The sequence below is a fragment of the Chiroxiphia lanceolata genome, chromosome 24 (assembly GCF_009829145.1).
Source record: "Chiroxiphia lanceolata isolate bChiLan1 chromosome 24, bChiLan1.pri, whole genome shotgun sequence".
Taxonomy (NCBI): domain Eukaryota; kingdom Metazoa; phylum Chordata; class Aves; order Passeriformes; family Pipridae; genus Chiroxiphia; species Chiroxiphia lanceolata.
The window spans coordinates 7,290,032-7,309,949 of NC_045660.1; the positions used below are offsets into that span (position 1 = coordinate 7,290,032).

At 41.1% G+C, this 19,918-nt stretch overlaps 1 protein-coding gene across 1 annotated transcript; it reads right to left on the reverse strand.

Annotated features, from left to right (window-relative positions):
• Positions 1-6,511: 6,511 nt before the first annotated feature.
• On the reverse strand, positions 6,512-18,737 carry RRAGC (Ras related GTP binding C). Its single transcript, XM_032710020.1, has 7 exons — positions 18,448-18,737; positions 14,777-14,980; positions 13,887-14,086; positions 12,912-13,026; positions 11,324-11,466; positions 10,056-10,204; positions 6,512-9,511 (listed from the first exon to the last, which is right to left on the reverse strand). Exons 1-7 carry the CDS (start codon positions 18,712-18,714, stop codon positions 9,360-9,362), a joined length of 1,230 nt encoding a protein of 409 aa, XP_032565911.1. The 5' UTR covers positions 18,715-18,737; the 3' UTR covers positions 6,512-9,359.
• Positions 18,738-19,918: the final 1,181 nt, after the last annotated feature.

Consider the following 19,918-nt stretch of genomic DNA (forward strand, 5'->3'; position numbering starts at 1 on the left):
GCTACCACCAGCATATAAGCCATATGTTCATGTTTAATAACCTTCTGGTGTGAGGTACTCATAAAACTTAAGACAAGGCAGAGTAATAAGTGGAAGAATAAGTTAAGATATAGACTTCTATCACATCCTCATAAATAGATGTTATCACATCCTAATAAATAGGATATCACATTCTCCTTCCAACCAACAGAGGTTACGTTTTGTCCCTAAGAGAGTTCTGTGACACAATTCTGCGTAAAATTACAGTTAACTTATTCACTAATAGATTCATGTATTCTTTAAGACTGATGTGCTGTGAGCCATTACCAGCTAGGCTAAGTTGACAGACTTTATTAAAGCACAGTAATGTCATGGAAATTGTGATCTTAACACAAGCACATCTGATAGATACCAATTATTTTGCTTTTTTTCCTAAAAATCTGCACGACACAGGAGTTGTTATGAATGACTGGTAAGATCACTGAATGCTTTACATCATGTTTTTCAACCATGATTCATACTCAATCATGGAGTAAGAATAACAGCTTATCTATCACAGAATCACAGAATGGATCAGGTTTGAAGGGACCACAGTGGGTCATCTGGTCCCACCTCCCTGCTCAAGCAGGGCCATCCCAGAGCACATAGCATAGGATCGTGTTCAGATGGTTCTGGGATATCTCTGTGGAGGGAAACTCCACACCCTATCTGGGTAGCCTGTTCAGTGCTTGGTCACTGCACAGAAAAGAAGTTCTTCCTCATGTTCAGGTGGAACTTCCTGGGCATCGGTTCCTGCCCTTTCCTCTTGTCCCATCACCGGGCCCCCCCAAGCACAGCCTGGTCCATTCTCCGCCCCCTCCCTGCAGACACTGACAGACACAGGAGGTCCCCTCTCAGTGTCTCCTCTCGAGGCTGAATAGCCCCAGCTCCCTCAGCATTTCCTCATAAGAGAGATGCTCCAGTCCCTTCAGCATCTCCACAGCCTCCATTGGACCTGCTCCAGGAGCTCCACATCTCTCTTGTCCTGAGGAGCCCAGAACAGGACACAGCACTCCAGATGTGCCTCACCAGGGCTGAGCAGAGGGGCAGGATCACCTCCCTGACCTGCTGGCAACGCTCTTCCCAATGCCCCCCAGGACACCATTGGCCTTCTTGGCCCCCAGGGCCCACTCCTGACTCAGAGACAGTTTTTTGTCCACCAGGACCCCCAGGACCTTCTCCACAGAGCTGCTCTCCAGTAGGTCACCCCCAGCCCATACTGGTGCCAAGCGTTGTTCCTCCCCAGGTGCAGGACCCTGCATTTGCCTGTTGTATGCAGGAGAGGCAGCTTAACCAGTCACCTCTAACCAAAGTTACCATCAGACTGTGCTAATTGTCACTTACGGAAACTGGTATCTCTTTTCAAGACAGCAGAAGGATGCTTAATAATCTTAAGATCTCCCCTTCAGAAGCATTAACTTATTAGAGTCTTTTCCAGAAAGCAATTATTTTAATCAATGATAAATCATGTAAGCTATCATCCCTTCACAATTGTCTTTAACAGCCATTAACTAGACAGTAGTTTCTAAAGACCCTAAGATCAGTGAAGCAGCAAAATAGGAGAGCACTTCCTGTTAACTGTGACACTTAGTGAGAAAACTCCATTTTCAGCAGTTCAGAAGCAGGAAAAAATATATATGAAAAGACATGCAGAAACAAAAGGCACACTGTAAAAATTAAATGTTTTCATCACAATTCAGAAAACTGGGCAATAAATCCTTCTGCCTCTCTGTACTTACACACAGCAATTAACAAGGTCCTGTTCTAAATTATTTGCTTACAAGTAATGATGTCGGCTGAATAGCAAACACTGGACTCACTCCTTTCTCTGTTAAGCAGCTTTATCTAGCCAAATAAATGAAGAACTTTAAAAACAAAAAATTTAGCTTTATTAACAAGGAAGAACTGAAAACCTCAGGAAGTTTTCACTCCACACCACTGATGGGTTATTCGTGAAGATGTGGTTTTATTAAGCTGTTACTTGGAAATTAAAGTATCATTTACATAACTTTTCTTATATGATAAATTAGTGGGGTTTTGATATAATAAATACTTGCAATTCTCTGAAACAAGTTAGTACTTACCCTCCTCCTGCCCAGCAGAAGACATCAGCTCACAGTTGTTGGCAGCAGGTTTTCAATGTTACAGTCACATCAACATTTTTGCTCATAAACGTTACACTGCAAATATGCAAACGTAAAAACTGTGACTAATTAAATAAACTTTCTCTCTTACAGCACTACCAGACTCTGTATAACAGATTCTTTCAAAGAGAACAAGACCGCCATCTAGAGGGCAAGAAAAATAAGCTGTCTAGATCACAAGGGAACACCGAATAACCAATTCACTCATGTAAGCCAGAAAAGATGTAATAGATCCCCATTACTGTTACCCACCAGGGAGTTTCATTTTACTTGGTACTTCAACATAAGTCAGTTAATCAATAATCCTGAACCCCAAAAGTGACATTTTTTTCCTTTTAGGATGATAACTTATACAGAAAGTATGTATTTTTAACTTACACAGAAAGTACATATTTTTTAACAGTAAAATGATTTTTCACTACATGGCATAGAAGTCTAAATAATTAAAAGCACTGATCCATAATTAGGGATAGAGATGTCAGTTCCGTCTAGTTTCTTTACCTGCAGTACTGTACTCATAATTTCCTTCTCCTGTACTAACTGACTCTGGTACAGAACAAAACACAGCACAAAAAGGCAGCTGAAGTAGCAGTGAGCTTCTTTAGGACAGCATTGTAAAACAGCATTTATGTCCATAGCAGTTCATAATTGGTAAATTGTAAACTGTCACAAGAAGACACTGAAGTGGAATTTCCAAGTGGACCATCTTTGCAAGTAGCTATTTCTTGGTACATCAGAAAATTGTATAAGTATGGGGATTATAGCCCAGTGGGAAAGGATTCCAGATAATTATTACTGTTTACTCAGATCAATACCTGGCAGTGAGAAAGCTAAATACAGCTCTAATAGTTTGGCAGTTTCGGAAGAGATGTTATGAATGAAGAAGAATGTGCAGAAGAACCAAATTATCACTTCAGAATTACCAGAACAAAATATAGAGAAAATTTTTTCAAGAGTTTTGATTCAGACCGGGGAGTGGGAAGATTGTGGGGTGCAACAAATAATCAGTAATGCTTTTCTCTCTATCTGGACGAATTTCCTTTCTGTTAAGTTTCGGTTTTTATCCTGTCAGAGACTAAACATTCTCAATGTACCAAGCCCACTGAGACACTGCAGACATCTCTTAAGCCTATTACAGGTACCTGGTATTTTTTCTTCATTGTACAGGGACAAATGCTTGCAAAATTCTCTCACCTCTCTTGCCATTTCCACAATATGGAGTGAAGATCTTGAGCTGTCACTCAAGAAGTGGGGGTAGCGTGTGCGGGGTGTGGAGGAACATTTAATTCTACTGCATACTGGTTTAGGAAAAAGTCTGCAGAGGAGTATTCACACTCAGGTGCCTCATCCCCTGTCTTAGCCTGAGACATTTCACACCATCCCTTAGCAACATCAGCAAGAAAAGGTCTTTAAATTAAATTCAAAAGAGTTCTTCAGAGGATTCTTTACACTGGTCTTCTAATTACGACCTCTTCCCTAGTTTTGCGATGGTTTCAATTGGCTTTTCAATCACTAGTATAACTATAAAAAGTAAAACAAGTCCTCCTAATCCCATTATGATGAAAGCATTAAATTCTATTATTCATTTTTATTGGGTAGAATCTAAACTCCCTCAGGAATCATAAAAAGTAGGTTTCTGATCTACCAGCTAAAGGAAGGTTGCTGCAGAGTCATTCCTTCAGCAGGCTGATAAAGAGTATCTTTGTTTGTACTTGGGTGACAAGAGAAACACAGATATTGCCCATTAGTATTTTTTAAAAAATAAATTCTTTCCTTTTAGACAGGACTATTTTAAAGGTTCTTCTGTTGTTTTGGTTTTGGTGCTGGGTGCTGCCTTTTTTTTTTTTCCTTAATCTCTTATTAGTCTTTGAACAGTATTTAAAAAATAATGTACCATGAACCAAAATGACAAGCTCAGACCAAGACACTCTCTTAATTGTCTGTTTAACATTTAGATCATCCTGCACAAAGGTAACCCATCTGCTCATCACCCTGTAGCTCTAAATTGTAATATAACCTCTGCTCTATGCAGTGTCATTTCTCAAAAGCCATTAACATCAGTATTTATATTAAATAGTATATATATCAAATATATCAAAGGGTATATTTAAAAAAAACCCCACACAACAAAAAACAAACAGTAAAAACTATTGCAAAAAATCAAAGCCAGAATCAAGATGTGGACAGACTGCAATAGCTTCTCTTTTATTTGTCCTTAAGTGACACAAAACCAGGGAATTAACACCAAAGTAGCTTACATCCAATATAAGTTATATTGCTTCACTTCCCAGCAGGTTTTTAAGCTCAGCTGTTAGATGATGGAATATTGATCTATTCGTCTGTGAAACAATGAAATTTGACTTTCTTAAAAGCAGATCTTAAGCTATTTCTTGTTTCAGTGACCCTTCTTTTCATGATGAATATATTACATCACGTAAATTCTTTAATTAATATTTCACCCAAACACAACCATCTGGAAGACAAATCACAGAAACAAAGCAGTAGTTGCTTATGCCCAGAAAAATTATAGCTTTCAAAACAAATAGCAGAGCAGACTGAAAAGGAAGAAGATATCCAAAATGAAAAGTAGAAACTTCAACTTCTATTTAGAATTACAAAAATGCTCGTATTTAAAAAAAAAACTCTTATACTCAAAAAGTGATCTACTTCCTGACTAAAAATGGGAAGAATTTACAAATCATACCAAGACTATGCAATCTTCTCTGTCATATGGCTTTCCCTCCTAGTTTTACAAAGTCCACAGTTCTGTAATGGTGCCATTAATAAAGCTGTGCGCAAACACCCACTCAGCTGCTCCTCATATGCTCTAGACCTGTCACCATTTCATAGCCTTCCTCTTGGGTGCTTTCTAACAGTACTCGAGGTGAGGCCACTGCAGGTCAGAGCAGAGCAGGACAATCCCCTCCCTGGCCCAGCCTGCGATGCTGGGCCTGATGCCCCCCAGGACACGGCTGGCCCTCCTGGCTGCCAGGGCACTGCTGACTCAGGGTCAACTGGCCACTGACCAGGATTCCCAGGGCCCTTTCCTGGCACTGCTTTCCAGCATCTCATTTCCCAAACTGTACAAACCTTCAGGGTTACCTGTTCTAGGTGCAGAATCCAAACTTGTCCATGTTAAATTTCAGGATTGGTGATTGCACTACTCTCTAACTCACCAAGGTCTCACTGCAGGGCCCCTGCCCTTGAGGGAGTCAACAACAGCTCCTCCCAATTTAGTATCATCGGTGAACTTAATTAGTATCCCTTCAAGTCCTGCACCAAACTTGTTTATACAGACAACATAAGAGAATTTTACCAAATGTAAGTTGTCTCAAAAAACACTCCAGCATTCAGAAAAGGTGCCTGTAGAACTTTTTAAAGGATATGTTTCTACCTGTTTCCACAACTGTCAGGAGAGAAATCAGTGCTGGGAAGGCAAAGCCTAGCAGGAAAAGGAAAGGAAGGGAGAAGACGGCCATATGCACAGCAACAGGAGTAAATGGAAATGTAATGCAAGAAAAAATTAGAATGCTTTATTTGGGATACAGCAACAGCACTTGAGAAGTTTAAAGAAGGCTCGTTTCCTCTGCCGCTTTGTTCTGAAAATTAACTCAGACACCAAGGAAAAACTACAAACACCTCTGACTGTCCAAATGTGCAGCAATAAGGGGGCTGGGAGGAGTTTGTTCAGAGCGAGACCTACCTGAGACCGAAAGTGAAGATGGCTTTGCGAAAGAAAGCGTTTTTTAAAGTCCTCTGGCAGACACGTTACCAGAGCGCTGTCTACTGCGAGTGGGTGCTCAAAGCTAAAACCCACTATTCCACACCAAAGGGAACACAAACCCTTTGGTACACGAGAAAAGTCCACGCACACAGAGGTGTGGGGCCATGCCCACTCCGAGCAACCGGTAGCTCCCAAAACCTGTCACATCGTGCACTGCTCGGGCCAGGTGGCACATTCCAGGCCTCCAGCACCTCGGGCCACGCCGGGACGAGCACCGGGACAAGCGTTTCCCCTCAGATGAGTGATGGCCCAAGAGTCGCTCGCCCACAGCCCGCCCAGAGCCCGCCTGTGTCCCATCGCAGCCTCATGCTGAGGGAGCGAGGGACTTAGTAACAAGGGACTTTTAGGGAGGTCTGAGGGAAAGAGAGGAAAGATCACACCATCTTCCAGCCAAACGATGGGCAGATTGAACCCTTCAGGACCTCAGAGGGACGTCATCTTTAACTACTCTGCCCGTCTCCCCAGGATTGGCCTTCCCCTCCATCCCTCTCCTGTGCTACAGCTGGCAGGATTCCCAACAGGAAACTCAGCAACCCTCGGTGGCAGACAACACAGCTCTGAAATGTACCTTGCAAGGGATTGCTTTATTCTTCAACGGAACGAAATTTTCATTCCTTCTCCCAGCAGGCAGACCACCATTTTCCCTGTCTTCCCCTGTCCACACCATTTTTCTCCTTATAACCACACATCCTCAGTTGTTTGCAAAAAAACTGCAGAGCATCTGTACCACTACAGGTTTAGAGGAGAAAAAAGGGAAAATTAACAAGGCAGAAAGGTGAAGCAGTAGTTGATGGTTTCCTTCACAGTTTCAGTTCTTGTATTGGAGAGACCGTGATATCGACTTCCCTTATCTCTAACAGGATCTCTTCCTGCAGGTCAGCATAGGAAGAGGAGACAGATCCCTGCACAAGGAAGAAAATTAAGCCTAATTCCTATCCCTCCTCCTCCGTGGCACCATAAAGATTTCAGCAGAACCAAAAACTGCCTCACTAAAGTAGCAAAAGGTTAGTAACCCTCTACTTAAACAGCAGCATCTGACTTAATTCGGAAGACTAGTTCCAGTAAACTAAAGAAACACGGTGTTCCTTACTAGAGACAAATTTAACTTTTAAAGCTAATATTGTACAGGTAATAGTGAAAATGACAGTATTCAGTTTTGACCTCCTACCATTAACTTTTAGTAGATGCAACAATTTCAGAGCAAGGTAATGCTGACAAAAAAAACCCAACCCAAAACAACAACAACAACAAAAAACCTGCAAAAAATTGAAACACAGAAAGCCACCACAACATGCACAGCAGAAGGCAGAATTTCAGAACACAGTCTAAGGCTCACCATTAATGAAAACAACAGGACAAGTCACATGATCATTTATATGCCTTTACAGTCTACAGTCATCTTCTGAAAATTGAGTATTTGTTTTGGATTCAGTTTTAATTGAGATGAAAGTTAAGCTTGACTAAAATTTTTGAAGTCTCACATGGAAATGTGGTATTTAACTTTTTTAAAATATACCATAAAGATAACACGGCTTTTAAAAATTTGCTTTAGCATATAGGCATTTATAGACTTTTGTCCATAAAGACAAGCAGAAACAATAGTGTTACAGTTTGCCTTTTTTTTTTCATTTTATTAGCACAAAATCCTGTAGTGGGTGAAAACAAAGAGAACGTACACATGTATTTAGAACATGGAAAACTCACTGCACAAATGGGAATTATTTCATTCTTCCTGTGATCTTGCCAATTATTTCTCCTCTTACCTTTAGTATTAGAGCACTCTGACAGTGCTTGCAAACTACAAAACCCAATCTTGCAAGCCTGCAGCACTTCCTTAAAAAAAACAACTCTGCGGTTCCATTACCAAAAAGGGGCTCAGCCTAGGTTTAAGAGAACTGACCTAGAGCACTTGAATTCCAAAGTCTCCTGCTGTAAAAAAAAACATTTATTCAGTATGTGCATATACCCTAACGTTAATGCATGTATATTCATTTTTACATAGTTCAGTTAAAGTTCTTTCTATAAGCACAGAAGCATTCCCATGGTTACTTCTGACCACATAAATACACCAGTTGCAGAGATTGCTTACAGTTAGTTCTTCTTGCACAAAATTTTATAGTGGCACTTGTATAGTCGGTCCAATGGCTTTGCAACACCTATACACACATAGGGACAGGTAAAGAGAGGCAAGATCTTTACGGGCCAGTGGCTGAGCTTACTGCATAGCAAGGCTGATGTATAGTATGATATCGACTGTTAATAATACCAATATCAATAAATTAAGGAATTCAGATATACTGCCCATAGTATGAAAGTAAGCATTCACAAAATCAGAAAAAACACTGTTCTAGTCAGCCCGGTGACAAACAAGAAGGTGTTTGTCATAGTACAGAATCAACATGCTTTCAAAGTCCAGTATTATTAGTAGGTTATGGCAGATCGATACTTAATTGCCATGCATGGATAACACCCTCAGACATTTTCCTAGGAATTGTCTTGATTATCAGCCAGAGTGGAAAGAGATCCACCAGCAGAAGTCAGTAACTTTGTCATTTTTCTTTGTTTGGGAATAGCTGAAAGTGGTTGCTTTATTTCAACAGATGGCAGACATTTCAGTTCAGTTAGCCATGCAGTTTTGTTTCATGAACAGGATTAATCACACAGATTTATGACATCCATGTTTTTGCAAAAGAGAGCAGGTAGTTTATTTCTGATTTTAATACTTCCCTTCCATCAAAGGGGACATACCAAGAACTGTGGTCTGAAAGAGAAGTATCATGATCTCTTAAAATGAAGCCCCAGGTCAGTTCTCTAAACAAACACATAATCACTAGAACAGAGCTCTACCTTGCATCCACTTAACAAACACAGAATTCACAAGAATATTATGAGCACACCAGCAAGAGCTACTTAATGGAATGATTCGTGAGACCAGCCTCAGCAAGCAAAAAGCCTGAGTTTCACAAGCCTTAATAACGCTAATTTTTTCTTTTTTGCATGACAAAAGGGTAAACTTAAGCAAAAGTGGATATTCTACAGATTAATTTAAAATAATAATAATAAAAAAAGTTGAGCAAGTGACTATTCAGTGTTTCACACAAAACTCAACTCAATTGTTTTTAAGTTTTGACCAGGCAATCAGTCAGAGACAGACTGTTAAAATAGGATTCCAAACCGAAAAACTACTGCATTTGCAATACAGCTGGTTTTAACCAGCATTTCTAACTCCACTGGCCTCAAAGTATTTTTACAGTACTTTCAGTTGTCCAACATCAGTTACAAGCCGCTGTTCCACAGTTAGGACCACTCTTCTCCTCTGAAACATACTTCAGGCTTTCAGACTACTCTTCTCTTGTTCCACAAAACTTTGGAGTGAAGAGCTGACAAGTCTATCCAAGGTCATTAGCTTTCCTCTAGACTGCATTCCTAGGTGTGCCGTTGTGAGTCACTGCTTTCATATTTGAGGTGCTTGATTGATGGTTGCAGATTCTGTGGGAGGCAACACCTACTTCGAAGACTTCATGAATGGCTTTGCGGAAGCAATGAAAATTGTAGTCTATCAAACCTATCAAGAAGGAGGGGGAAGGGAGATGAAAAACTGTGTTCAGCTTGGCATATTTACATAAACGGAGCTTCAAAATCAATATAAAATGTTACATTTAACCAATAGGTATTTTCCTACTTATTTTAGTATTAACTTGGGCTCAGAAGATTTAACAAAGTTTTACTGATTCTAGTATTTATTTGGACCGTCTCAGTTTTCTGAAAAAAAGGTACCAATTTCAAATGCAACGTGTATACTCATAATTAAACAGCAGGTAAGGGGACCATTACTCCATTCTACTTATTCCAGTAGAGCAGATGGTAGTGACAGAGCTCACATTAGCTACACAAGTAATTCCATCAGGAACACAGCGATTAAAGCAATGATTCACAAAATTAAAAATAAGACTTCATTATTCCTATCTCTAAGAAATAAAATTCCTTCCCGAAGAAATTACACGAATTTAGTTACACAAAAATCAAGGTGACTTGTAAAGTCATACTAATATTTTGCAGTTGATAAAACACATTAGATAAAAGCCTGTCAGTGGTGGGGAAGTCCTTACCTTTGCGCTCAAAACTCTCTTCTCTAAGAATGCAAACTAATGCCAAAAATTTTGTTACTTCCTTTAGGTACAGGACTGTCGTGTTATTGAGCTTGATAATTGCCATTGACTCTTTATCATAAGCACTTCCAGTGCCATCTTCTTTTAACCTGGAAAAAGAACGACTTAACCCAAGGCATAATCTAACAGGCATGCATATGTAACTTCAAGACAAATACCTGTTAAATGCAGTTAGAAGAATATTACTCATACTGAACGTTGAGCAAGTGGAGAACCTGCAATGCAGGTCTTAATACTATCGTTGAGTAAGACCATTATCACACCTTAAGTTTCTCAGGAAAGCTAGACCTAAACAGAGTAGAGGCCTTCATTAGATACTGTCTGTCTTAGATGAGCAGTTAAGATGTCAGTGGAGTGGCATCTCAGTGAAATTAATTTTGGTAAATTAATACAAAGGCTTCCTTAGTGAGGCTGAGTTGGAGGGTGCAACAGGACCCTTTTTGGTCTTAAGCTGAACCAGCCTGCATTTACAAGATCAGATTAGCATGCTGCTTTCTATCTGCAAGTTATTAGTGTTAGTTAAATTACTACAGAAGTAAATGATGTATCACAAACTACTTCTATGCACTCCCGGAAAAAAAAAAAACCAAAACAGCTACACAACCCTGGATGGATCCATCAGGAGACAGATCATTAAATGTTGCGGTATTTCTTGGCAGCACTGTATTTTCCAGGCTACAACCACAGTTCTAGGAGAAGTTACCGCTTCTCCAGAACCACTTCAAAAATTCATATTGAAGTATAATTCTGCTGTAAATTGTGAGACATAAGCACTATGCGCATCCCTCGTTGAAAGTCACATATGCTATTCTGTTCAGATAGCAGCAAGTCTCAAAGCAGTATCACTGCAAGTTACACTTACGAGCCACGGCATGCTATCGACCCCAGTTATTCACAGGTATTAACACACTTGCACCCACCATGCCAAACAAGATACAGCACTATTTATATTTTACATGAAACACAACTTTAACAAACGTCAGACAGCTGTCTAGGGCCATGAGTGGTGGGAAAGAAACCGAGTAGAAATGCTCGATTCAGCTGCCAAATCATTTGGTTTTATTCTAATTACTTACAGAACCAATGTGCTCTAAAGACCAATCAATAGCATCTTGCTGCATGACAAAGCCAGCACGACTTGCACAGTTTGCAGCCCATTCTACAAATTTGAGGACTTTTTTTTTTTCCTAAGAGTATTCATCACTTACCCATATATACAGGAAACATCTATCACTACATCAATCATGTCACAGCACAACTCATATGACTGCATGTCCACAGGGGAACTGTCTGTTGCAATGTAGATTTTGCTGACTACATCGAAGAGAAAAGCTTTTTCAATGCCTGAATTCTTCAGAAAGAGAAAGAATTTGGATGAATTTTTAAAATCTCAAGTAGGATTCATAACTTTCACATTCTTAACAGCAGAAAATTGTTTAAACATAAGCAATTTAGAGACTCAAGACAGATTGAAGATTTAGAGCATATAGTTTATAAATACAATACCCTTGTTCCCATAGTACATATGAACATTACACAGTTGACAAAAATAAAACTGGGGACTCTGTTGTAATTCTTTTTAGTTTATTATTTAACAGATCATAATTCAGGTTACATTTTACTATGCTTCCAGAACCCACATTCAGCAGTTTACCTCTTCTGTGGTTCTGTTAATTCCAGAAGAGCCATACATTCACATCCACCTAATGGACTGGGATCAGAGACGAGATATTTCACAGTAGTATGCTGACACTTAAGTTTTATGCTTGTAGTATCTTGGCAGTTCAGATTTTGTGTGAGGCAGTTGCCACACAGTTTAACGTGCAGAGCAACTAAGTCAGCTTCTGAACTTAAAAATCCATGAAAAGTATCACATTACGGCAGTTATGGGTATGGAAAAGCACCAAGACATTTGTAACTGAGCAATTTGGCAAAGTGCGTGTGCTCATACTAAGTTCAGAAGCCTTTTGCAGTTTACCAAGTTACCACATATACACTATTGGCAAAGCTTCTTTTCTATTTATGCACCCAGAATCATTCATTCTCTCTTCTTTCTAGCTAGTCTCAGTACCAAAGACAGTGTCCTGAGGACATCCAGACAATACTTTTGGCATCAAGATCACACTCCATACCCTCATGGCACTGATCAAGGTGAGCATGCCCTTTATCCACTGGGCCAGTCCTCTACCAAACTTAGCAAACAAGCATTATATGGTAGCATGGGGCAACATGTCTGAGCACAGAGCTCCTCTCAGTCATAACTGGTTTTTTCCGTGTTGTCCACATGCCTGCAACAGACATGATTTAAATGAAACGGTCTTGTCTCGAGGGTGATATTTTATTTGATTTAAAGTATACAACAGCAAGTTTCTATGTCACAAATTCTATAAGAAATGCAAACACTAAAAGAATAAAGGCAAAAGTCTCACAGGCCATATGAAATAGACAGTTTAGTTCCAGACCAAGGTCATATTACCAAATATGTCTGTTGCTACATTAGACTACTAAGTGCCTTAGCAAACTAATCAGTATATCCTGCAGGAAACTTCCCTAACAACTGTTATAACCAGTCAAACTATGCTTTGTCAACATTTAGAGAAATCCCCACAGAGCACGCACCAGTACAATTTAGCTGTGGTAGAGAGCTTCTAATGTAGACATCCAGGTCAGCAGAGTACACCCACATGAGTGCCACCCAAATCTCCCAAGGGCAGATCTAGCCAGCGTTCCTTGGCAGAAGGACTTGCTTTACCATTCTGCATATTTCACTCAAAGTTCTGTTAGATTAACACTTACTGATATAAAGATATTAAGTAGGTTTTCCAGGGTTGGCAGTTGCGGAATGAGCTTCTGTACCACTTTACTGAAGGCTTCAAATATTGAATGGTCATAGATACTGGTCAAATAAAAGCTGAGATGAGGAGGGAGGGTAGTGGAAGAAAAAAAAAGAAAAAGAAGATTCAAGAATATTTCAGAATTGCAATAGAAAGGTTAAAGCTATGTTTTCTAACATTCAGGCCTGATGCCTTGGCTGGGATGCCTTTATCACAAATATGTCTGACCAATGCACAAAGAACCTAATTTCTAAGCGGCTGAAGTAGCCATGAAACAGATTTCCCCCATCCCTTAGAGACGGGAGACCAAGGATAAAAATTTGAATATTCTTTCACAACACACTTTGCCTACAGAGTGCTTATTACGAAGGTACAAAAAATGCTCAATTTGATTTCTTCAAGTCCTGTTCCTGGTCTTCCACTTTGCTCACACTAACATCAAGATACTGGCTCCATAAGAATCAAAATAGCAGTAAATCCAGAGAAAAGACAGCTTGTTTTAAAGGTGTCTGTAGAAGATACCTTATAAGTGAGCCAAATATCAAGTAACAGACTAAGCTTTTAAACCAATCATGCTGAAAAGTCAGTGCTACCCAGGACTAAAAGGCAGAGACCTTCCCCCCTCCTTTCCCTGCCCCTCCAGGACACATGTACAAATTTGGCCTGTTAGGCTGAACGAGAAGGACCTTGAATTATCATCGAGTTTATGAATAATCTGTTCATTGAAATTCGATAGAGTAGCCTGCCTTATTTTAGTCAGCCTAACAGCTGAAGCTTGTCCATAAATTCAGCGGTGTATTTTTTTAACAAGAGTTTGTTAAATAATAAGAAAGTAACCAGACCTTGCTCCGGTCAGTCCAGTATCGCATCTAAAAGCCATTAATCTGTATGCATATCAGCAACAGGAGAATCACATATGTCAGAGTCTTTCACTCACCTAAGGTGAAGTTTTTCGAGCCCAGCATCCGTAAGATCATCATTAGCCCTCTGATGAATATCCCTCTGAGTTTCTATTTTATGGTCATCTGATAAACCATCAACTTTATGAATAAAAACTTCAAAGTTCATTTCCGGGTTGACCTTGTAGGCTTTTGAAACTGTAATGTGCAGTCTTGTTAAAGCTTCCATGTAGTCATCCTGTAAATCAGTTTGGGCAGGAATGAACGATAAAGCTTTCTCTCTGGTAACTATTCCATTCTGCACAAGGACAAAATATTTCAGTGCAAGAACTTCAATTCTGTAACTAAATAGAAGTCTGGGAGGAGAGAGAGAATACCCTGAAGTGTGAGAAATCCAAGCAGCTTAGATTCTGTCATGTCAATTAAGTTTCATTAGCTACACAAAACTAGACTTCAGAGAAAAGGTGGGTTACATTTCAGCTCCAGCAATAGGCAAGCAGCGATCTCCAAGATGGTCCTAATAGCCAGGTAATCTCCCATGGTGCAATTTCTAGGCTTATTAAAAACTGCCAGATACCCCATAGTATCAGTACTAGAAACTGAGGTCAGAAGTGTGCTATTATTAAATGAACTCCAGAGTAGAAGGAAGGGATAATTCCATCCACCTAGCACAGCAGGTTCTTGCTATTATTGCAGATAAGTTCAGAGTACCAGCCCCTTTCCCCTCTCTCCACCAGTAGCACATGTTCCAGTCACTTCACAAAAATAAAACCACACACCAAAAGTCAGATTGCCAATGCATCCCTTCATACGTAGCAGATGTTTTAGAACTTATCTAAAAATATGAATTACTAGCTTCTCATTCAACTCCTCTCACACAAAAAGTAAAAATAAAACTTCCTTGTGATTCTTAGTGATTTGTATTTACCTGGGCATCGATAACATATATTAGAGCACCTGTTCCTCTGAAGATCATCTCATAATCAAATGTTGGATCAAAAAAGTCCATCTGTCCAGGAAAATCCCATATTTGGAAATTCACAAACGAACTGTTGGAAATATCATCTTTGTAGATTTTGTTGGTACTTTCCAAGAACAGTGTCTCGTTGGGAGACATTTTGTGAAACACCACCTGTTAAAAGAACACAAATAATAGTCTAGACTTTACCTTATTAGAAGAAATGGGTGAAAGTTTTGTGACTTGAATCTTACAAATAGGTTTATCCCTTCTAAAGCATACAGCTTCCTTTTGGTAAATAGACAGCTTCCTGCATCAGCTAAGGAAATTACCTACCCCTGACCCAAACTAAGCAACTGAGTACAGTTAAACATTTTCACAAGTCCAATGGTGAAAGACACAGACATCCCAGTTACTCTTTCTTCCTTGCAAGTCTAACACAGTATGTTCCAATTCTGTTATATTCTTATCTGGTATGAAGCAAATGTGTTAATTAAGCAACTGCAAGCTTTTAAGAACCTTTCCTTTCTAATCTTAGAAATTCCTAAAGGAAGCTTCACTTTTAGTCTGGTGTCAAGTGTTACAACACAACATAATCAGATGGTTCCTAAACTACAATAGAAGTGTACAAAAATATCATCTCGGTTTTAGAGACCTGAATAGCTAGGTAGTGTGCCATCTATTAACAACTGAGTTAAGTTTGCTGACCCTCTCCTTTTAATTAGAGAATCACAGAATGGGTAAGGTTGGAAGGGAACACAGTGGGGTCATCTGGTCCAACCTCCCTTTTCAAGCAGGGTCATCCCAGAGCACATTGCACAGGATTGCGTCCAGACGGTTCTTGAGTAACTCCAGTGAGGGAGATTCCACAACCTCACTGGGCAGCCTGTTCCAGAGCTCAGTCACCTGCACAGAAAAGAAGTTCTTCCTCATGGCCAGGTGGAACTTCTGTGAAACTTCCCTAAAGAAACTAGGAAAGATTTCACACTACTTGGTAAACACTTTAGCTGCAGGGTGAAAAACATACTCATTGCTAGAACTCAAAAAGCCCCACTGGGATTTTAGCCCTTCCCTGTACAAACAGAACTAGCATGTAACTCCACAGCAAAGCAGCCTGTAGCAAAAGCGGTCAGTGCCAACAGTGAACACTGTGCTAAAGCAACTCAACTATGTAATATGAAAGTTATTCCAAACATAATGTGGTCAAATACTAGGACTCCAAAAGAAAGATATTTCCTATACAGCACTTGGTAATTCTGGTTTTATCAGATGTTTCATACAGTTACAGAAGTCATCCATTAGAGACCTGGTGCAACAAACTGTCAAAAAAACCTGAAAGACAAAGAACTCTACACCCAGTATAGTTAATGGACTGTTTAGTGAGGTTCAAAGTAACATGTCACCTAGATTTTTAAGGAAAGGTTTAGGAGGCCATGATCTTAATGGGGTTTTAAACAGCAGAACATTTGTATGGAAAAGTAAGAACAGTTCTAGATACACAGTGGCTGTACTGCATTCTTAAGGGTTTGCAGCATAGTTTTAAAGCCTTCTGAAATCAAAATTTCTTTTGGAACTCAGCATCTCCCACAGAAGTGGGACAGAATTAGTAAATTCAGTTTAAAGCTGATAAGTCTCTGGGAAGCAATGCCATCATTTCCATTTCCCCTTCTTCCCAAAGCAGCACATTTCATCAGATTGGTGTCCCCCATTTGAACTCTCTCCAAGTTCCTATTACAGAGGGACAGTACAGTAAGTCCAGTTATGCAAGTCTGCACAAAAGTTTGTTTTATGAACCAAAGCAATCATCACACTCCCAAAATCTATTACCCTCAATTTGCTACTGAGTATTCAGAGGTTATACCAGTACGGAAAATCCAATTGTCCAAAGGAAAAAGAAAAAGTTCCTCCACAGGACCATAATTTTTTCTTTTGCAAGAGGTGTCCTATTAATATTGCTCTCAGTGGAAGGCTGGAATGGTTTAATAATTCGTGTTTTCCACAGAAATTTCTAGACAATCACAAAGCCAATACTTTCCATGATACAGTGTTTATCTTGCATATCCCTGTTCTCTGGCAAGGTGATCAACAACTAGTTCCCAGACAGAAGGGTTGGGTCTGGTCATGGACATTTTTGAACTAGACAGATCCAAGACCAGGAACACTGTTGATGAGAAATTTCTTGATATTACAAGAATGTCTCAAATTATTGCCACAGTTAGTTTGCTCAGGCAGCATCACAATGAACTCCTAGGTATCAGAATCACAGCTTCTATCTAATTCCTAAGCCAGATTGGTAACCAGTGGGCAAAAGATAAATCCTATGTCTTCTTATTGCATACTCAGCATCACACTATTCCTTACCTTTGAATAGGTCCTCAGAGAACTGAGGACTATCAACATTGGCCATAAAAAAGTCCAAAAGCTACATCTATAAAGAGACCTGTAAAGTCTTAAAATCTATCTGCAATTTGGAGTTGCTGCTTCCCTCTAGCTTTTGGGGGGTTTTTCAACAGTGGATAATACGATAAGATCTCTAATGAGAGTCTACAACCAGCGATGTTCACATGACTAAAAGACTTAGAAAAAGACTTTTAGTGAAATCACTGCATTTGCACATACAGTGGGATCATTCGACCTAAACAATGGGGAATAACTGACAAGACTAAAAAGCAATGACAGCCTGGTCTGCCACTGTATTTCAGAATTTTTCACTAACAGATCCAGTCTGAAGTCAGTTTAGAACTCATCGGCTTACTGCAGTATATGGATTACCAAGCAGTCTGCATAAGATGGCAAAAAGAAGCAGATTTCATCCCTGCTATACTGCAATGTCCAAAAAAAGGATTCCTTCCACAAAACCTTTACAGAAATCTCTATAGGTTTTCACACTTGCATTTGAAGCAAGTTTGAGGCCCCTAAGCCTCGAGCTTGAGAACCACGCATTTCACTAGTAACATCTTCCCATAAAAATACCACTGAAAACTTCACAGTTGGGACCACGAACATAAAATTTGCACTGAGGAACAAGGATCATTCTTAGCGCTACACTTCTACTGAGCTACGTGGCAAATGAAAATAGCCAGTTTTCTCTTATTTTTATTAAGAAACACTATGACTTCACAAAGCTACCAACAAACCTAAGGCACTGAAACTCCTCCTAAGGCATTTCCTCCTTGACTCTCGTTTGCTCGGCCTAGCCTAGTAAAGAGAACCAGAGGCTGTCCTGCTCATACAAAAGCAGAAGTCTCTTTCAAAGCATCAAAAGGCATAACAAAGCTCAAGTCTTCCAAGTGGAAGCACGCTAAACACTGCACACCTGTACCGCTCACGGTGCTTTCACAGCTGTAAGAAAACACCTCACGATAAACGTCACACTAGCATCTTCACTTTTTTACTTTTGAAGCGTTAAAAGTGAAGAAATGCAAAGGCTACAACTTATGCTACACAACCTTCCTCTCTAGCGCAGACGATCAGAGTCCGTTCTGGAAAGTAAACGTCTTTAGGCAGGAGGCTCCCGTCGTTTCAACTTCGCCACATGGGCCCACAATAAAAACTAGGAACGGCCCGAACAGCAGCACAGCAAATGAGAGATACAACTCGGCGCCGGGCGGGGAGGCGGGGAGCCGCCGGCGGCCCCTCACCTTCTGGATGGAGGATTTCCCGCTGCGCCGCAGCCCCATAAGCAGGATCCGCGGCTTGGAGTCCGCCCCGCCCGCGCCGCCGCCGGGTCCGCCCGCGCCGCCGCCGGGCCCGCCGGGCCCTGGGCCTCCCTCCAGCTCCGCCTCCTCCTCCTCCTCTCCGTAGCCGAAGTCCTTGGGGAACGAGTCCGCGGCGCCGAAGCTGCCCCCCACCAACGTCGGTTCCTCAGCCGCGCCCGGCGCGCCCGCCCCGCCGAACTGCAGCGCCATGTCCGCCCCGAGCCCGCTAGCGCCCGGCCCGGAGCTTCCTCCCGTTCGCCCGGCCCAGCCCGACACGGCCCAGCCCGGCACGGATTGGCCGCTGTCAAAGCCCCGCGCCACCGATTGGCCCGGGAGAGGCGGCGAGGTGGGACGGCCCCGGTCAGACGACCCGGGTCACCTGACGGCGCTGCCGCACGTGAGCAGGAGAGGCGGGGCGAAGGCACCGGGCGAGCACGGCCCGGGCAGAGCGGGGCGGGGGGGAGGCACCAGGCAGGAGGGACTCGCCGCAGTCTCGGGGGAGCCACACGAGGCACCCCCCCTGCCCTGTCCCTGCTGTGGAGACAGGCTGCAGGTTCTGCTTCTCTTAAGGCGCAAAAGCAGCCCTCAGCGGGGGGGGGGGCAGAGGGGGAGGGCCGGAGGCCACCCCCTCTAAGGAAACGTTACCTTGTAAAGCAAGGTTCTTCGTTAAACAGTCATTAATTTTAGCAAGGTTCTTCAATTAAAGAGTCATTCCATTTTCTACCGGCAGCCCAGTACAGGTAGGCAGCTCAATTGAAGTTTTATCAAACTCATTACTGTTATTTCATTACGATCCTAAATTAAGGCTCACAGGAACCAAACTGCTTTTCAGAGGGGAGCAAATACAGTTATGAAAAATGTAAGTTTGCATTACTGCCCTGGCACCCAACATCTCGACTCAGGAGTCCTTCATGCCCAGTTTATGGGCTTGACTAACACCTTTACCCATCTTGCTGCTTCTTTAGCAAGACATGCCAGTCCCATTACTCAGAGAACATGTTCAGCTGTGCATTTCCTATTGCATTATCCTCTCCCTATTTGCACATGGTGCAACTTAATGCTAGGGATATGTTCTATCTTACAAGTGAGCTTTCGCTCTCCTTTGTTCCAGAGGTTGGATTTGTTGGTTCAGGGTAGGTTTTTTCTAATTAATGCTTTACAGACTTAACACAGTATTTTCCCCTCATTTACCTCTCTTCTGGCCTGTTTAGATCAACATTAGATACACTAGTAAGTAAGCAATTATTATTTCATTAGGCCTTGATTAGATTGACTTAAAAATTCTGTCTGATCCATCCTACCACACCTGCAAGACAATCTGCAAAACCTATCCTAAAAATAAGGAAGTTAAACTAACAGCCAGTAAATCAAATATATAAGACAACTTCATTTCCCCTTTCCTTTATTTTTCCTG

Bases quoted from the DNA above. Each gene is read 5' to 3' on its own strand.
- RRAGC (XM_032710020.1), bottom strand. From the start codon at position 18,714: ATGGCGCTGCAGTTCGGCGGGGCGGGCGCGCCGGGCGCGGCTGAGGAA. The intron at 14,087-14,776 runs GTAAATACAAAT...ACTGATTTACAG, and splicing joins TATATGTTATCGATGCCCAG to GATGACTACATGGAAGCTTT. The intron at 9,512-10,055 runs GTAAGGACTTCC...CCTTCTTGATAG, and splicing joins AGAGAGTTTTGAGCGCAAAG to GTTTGATAGACTACAATTTT.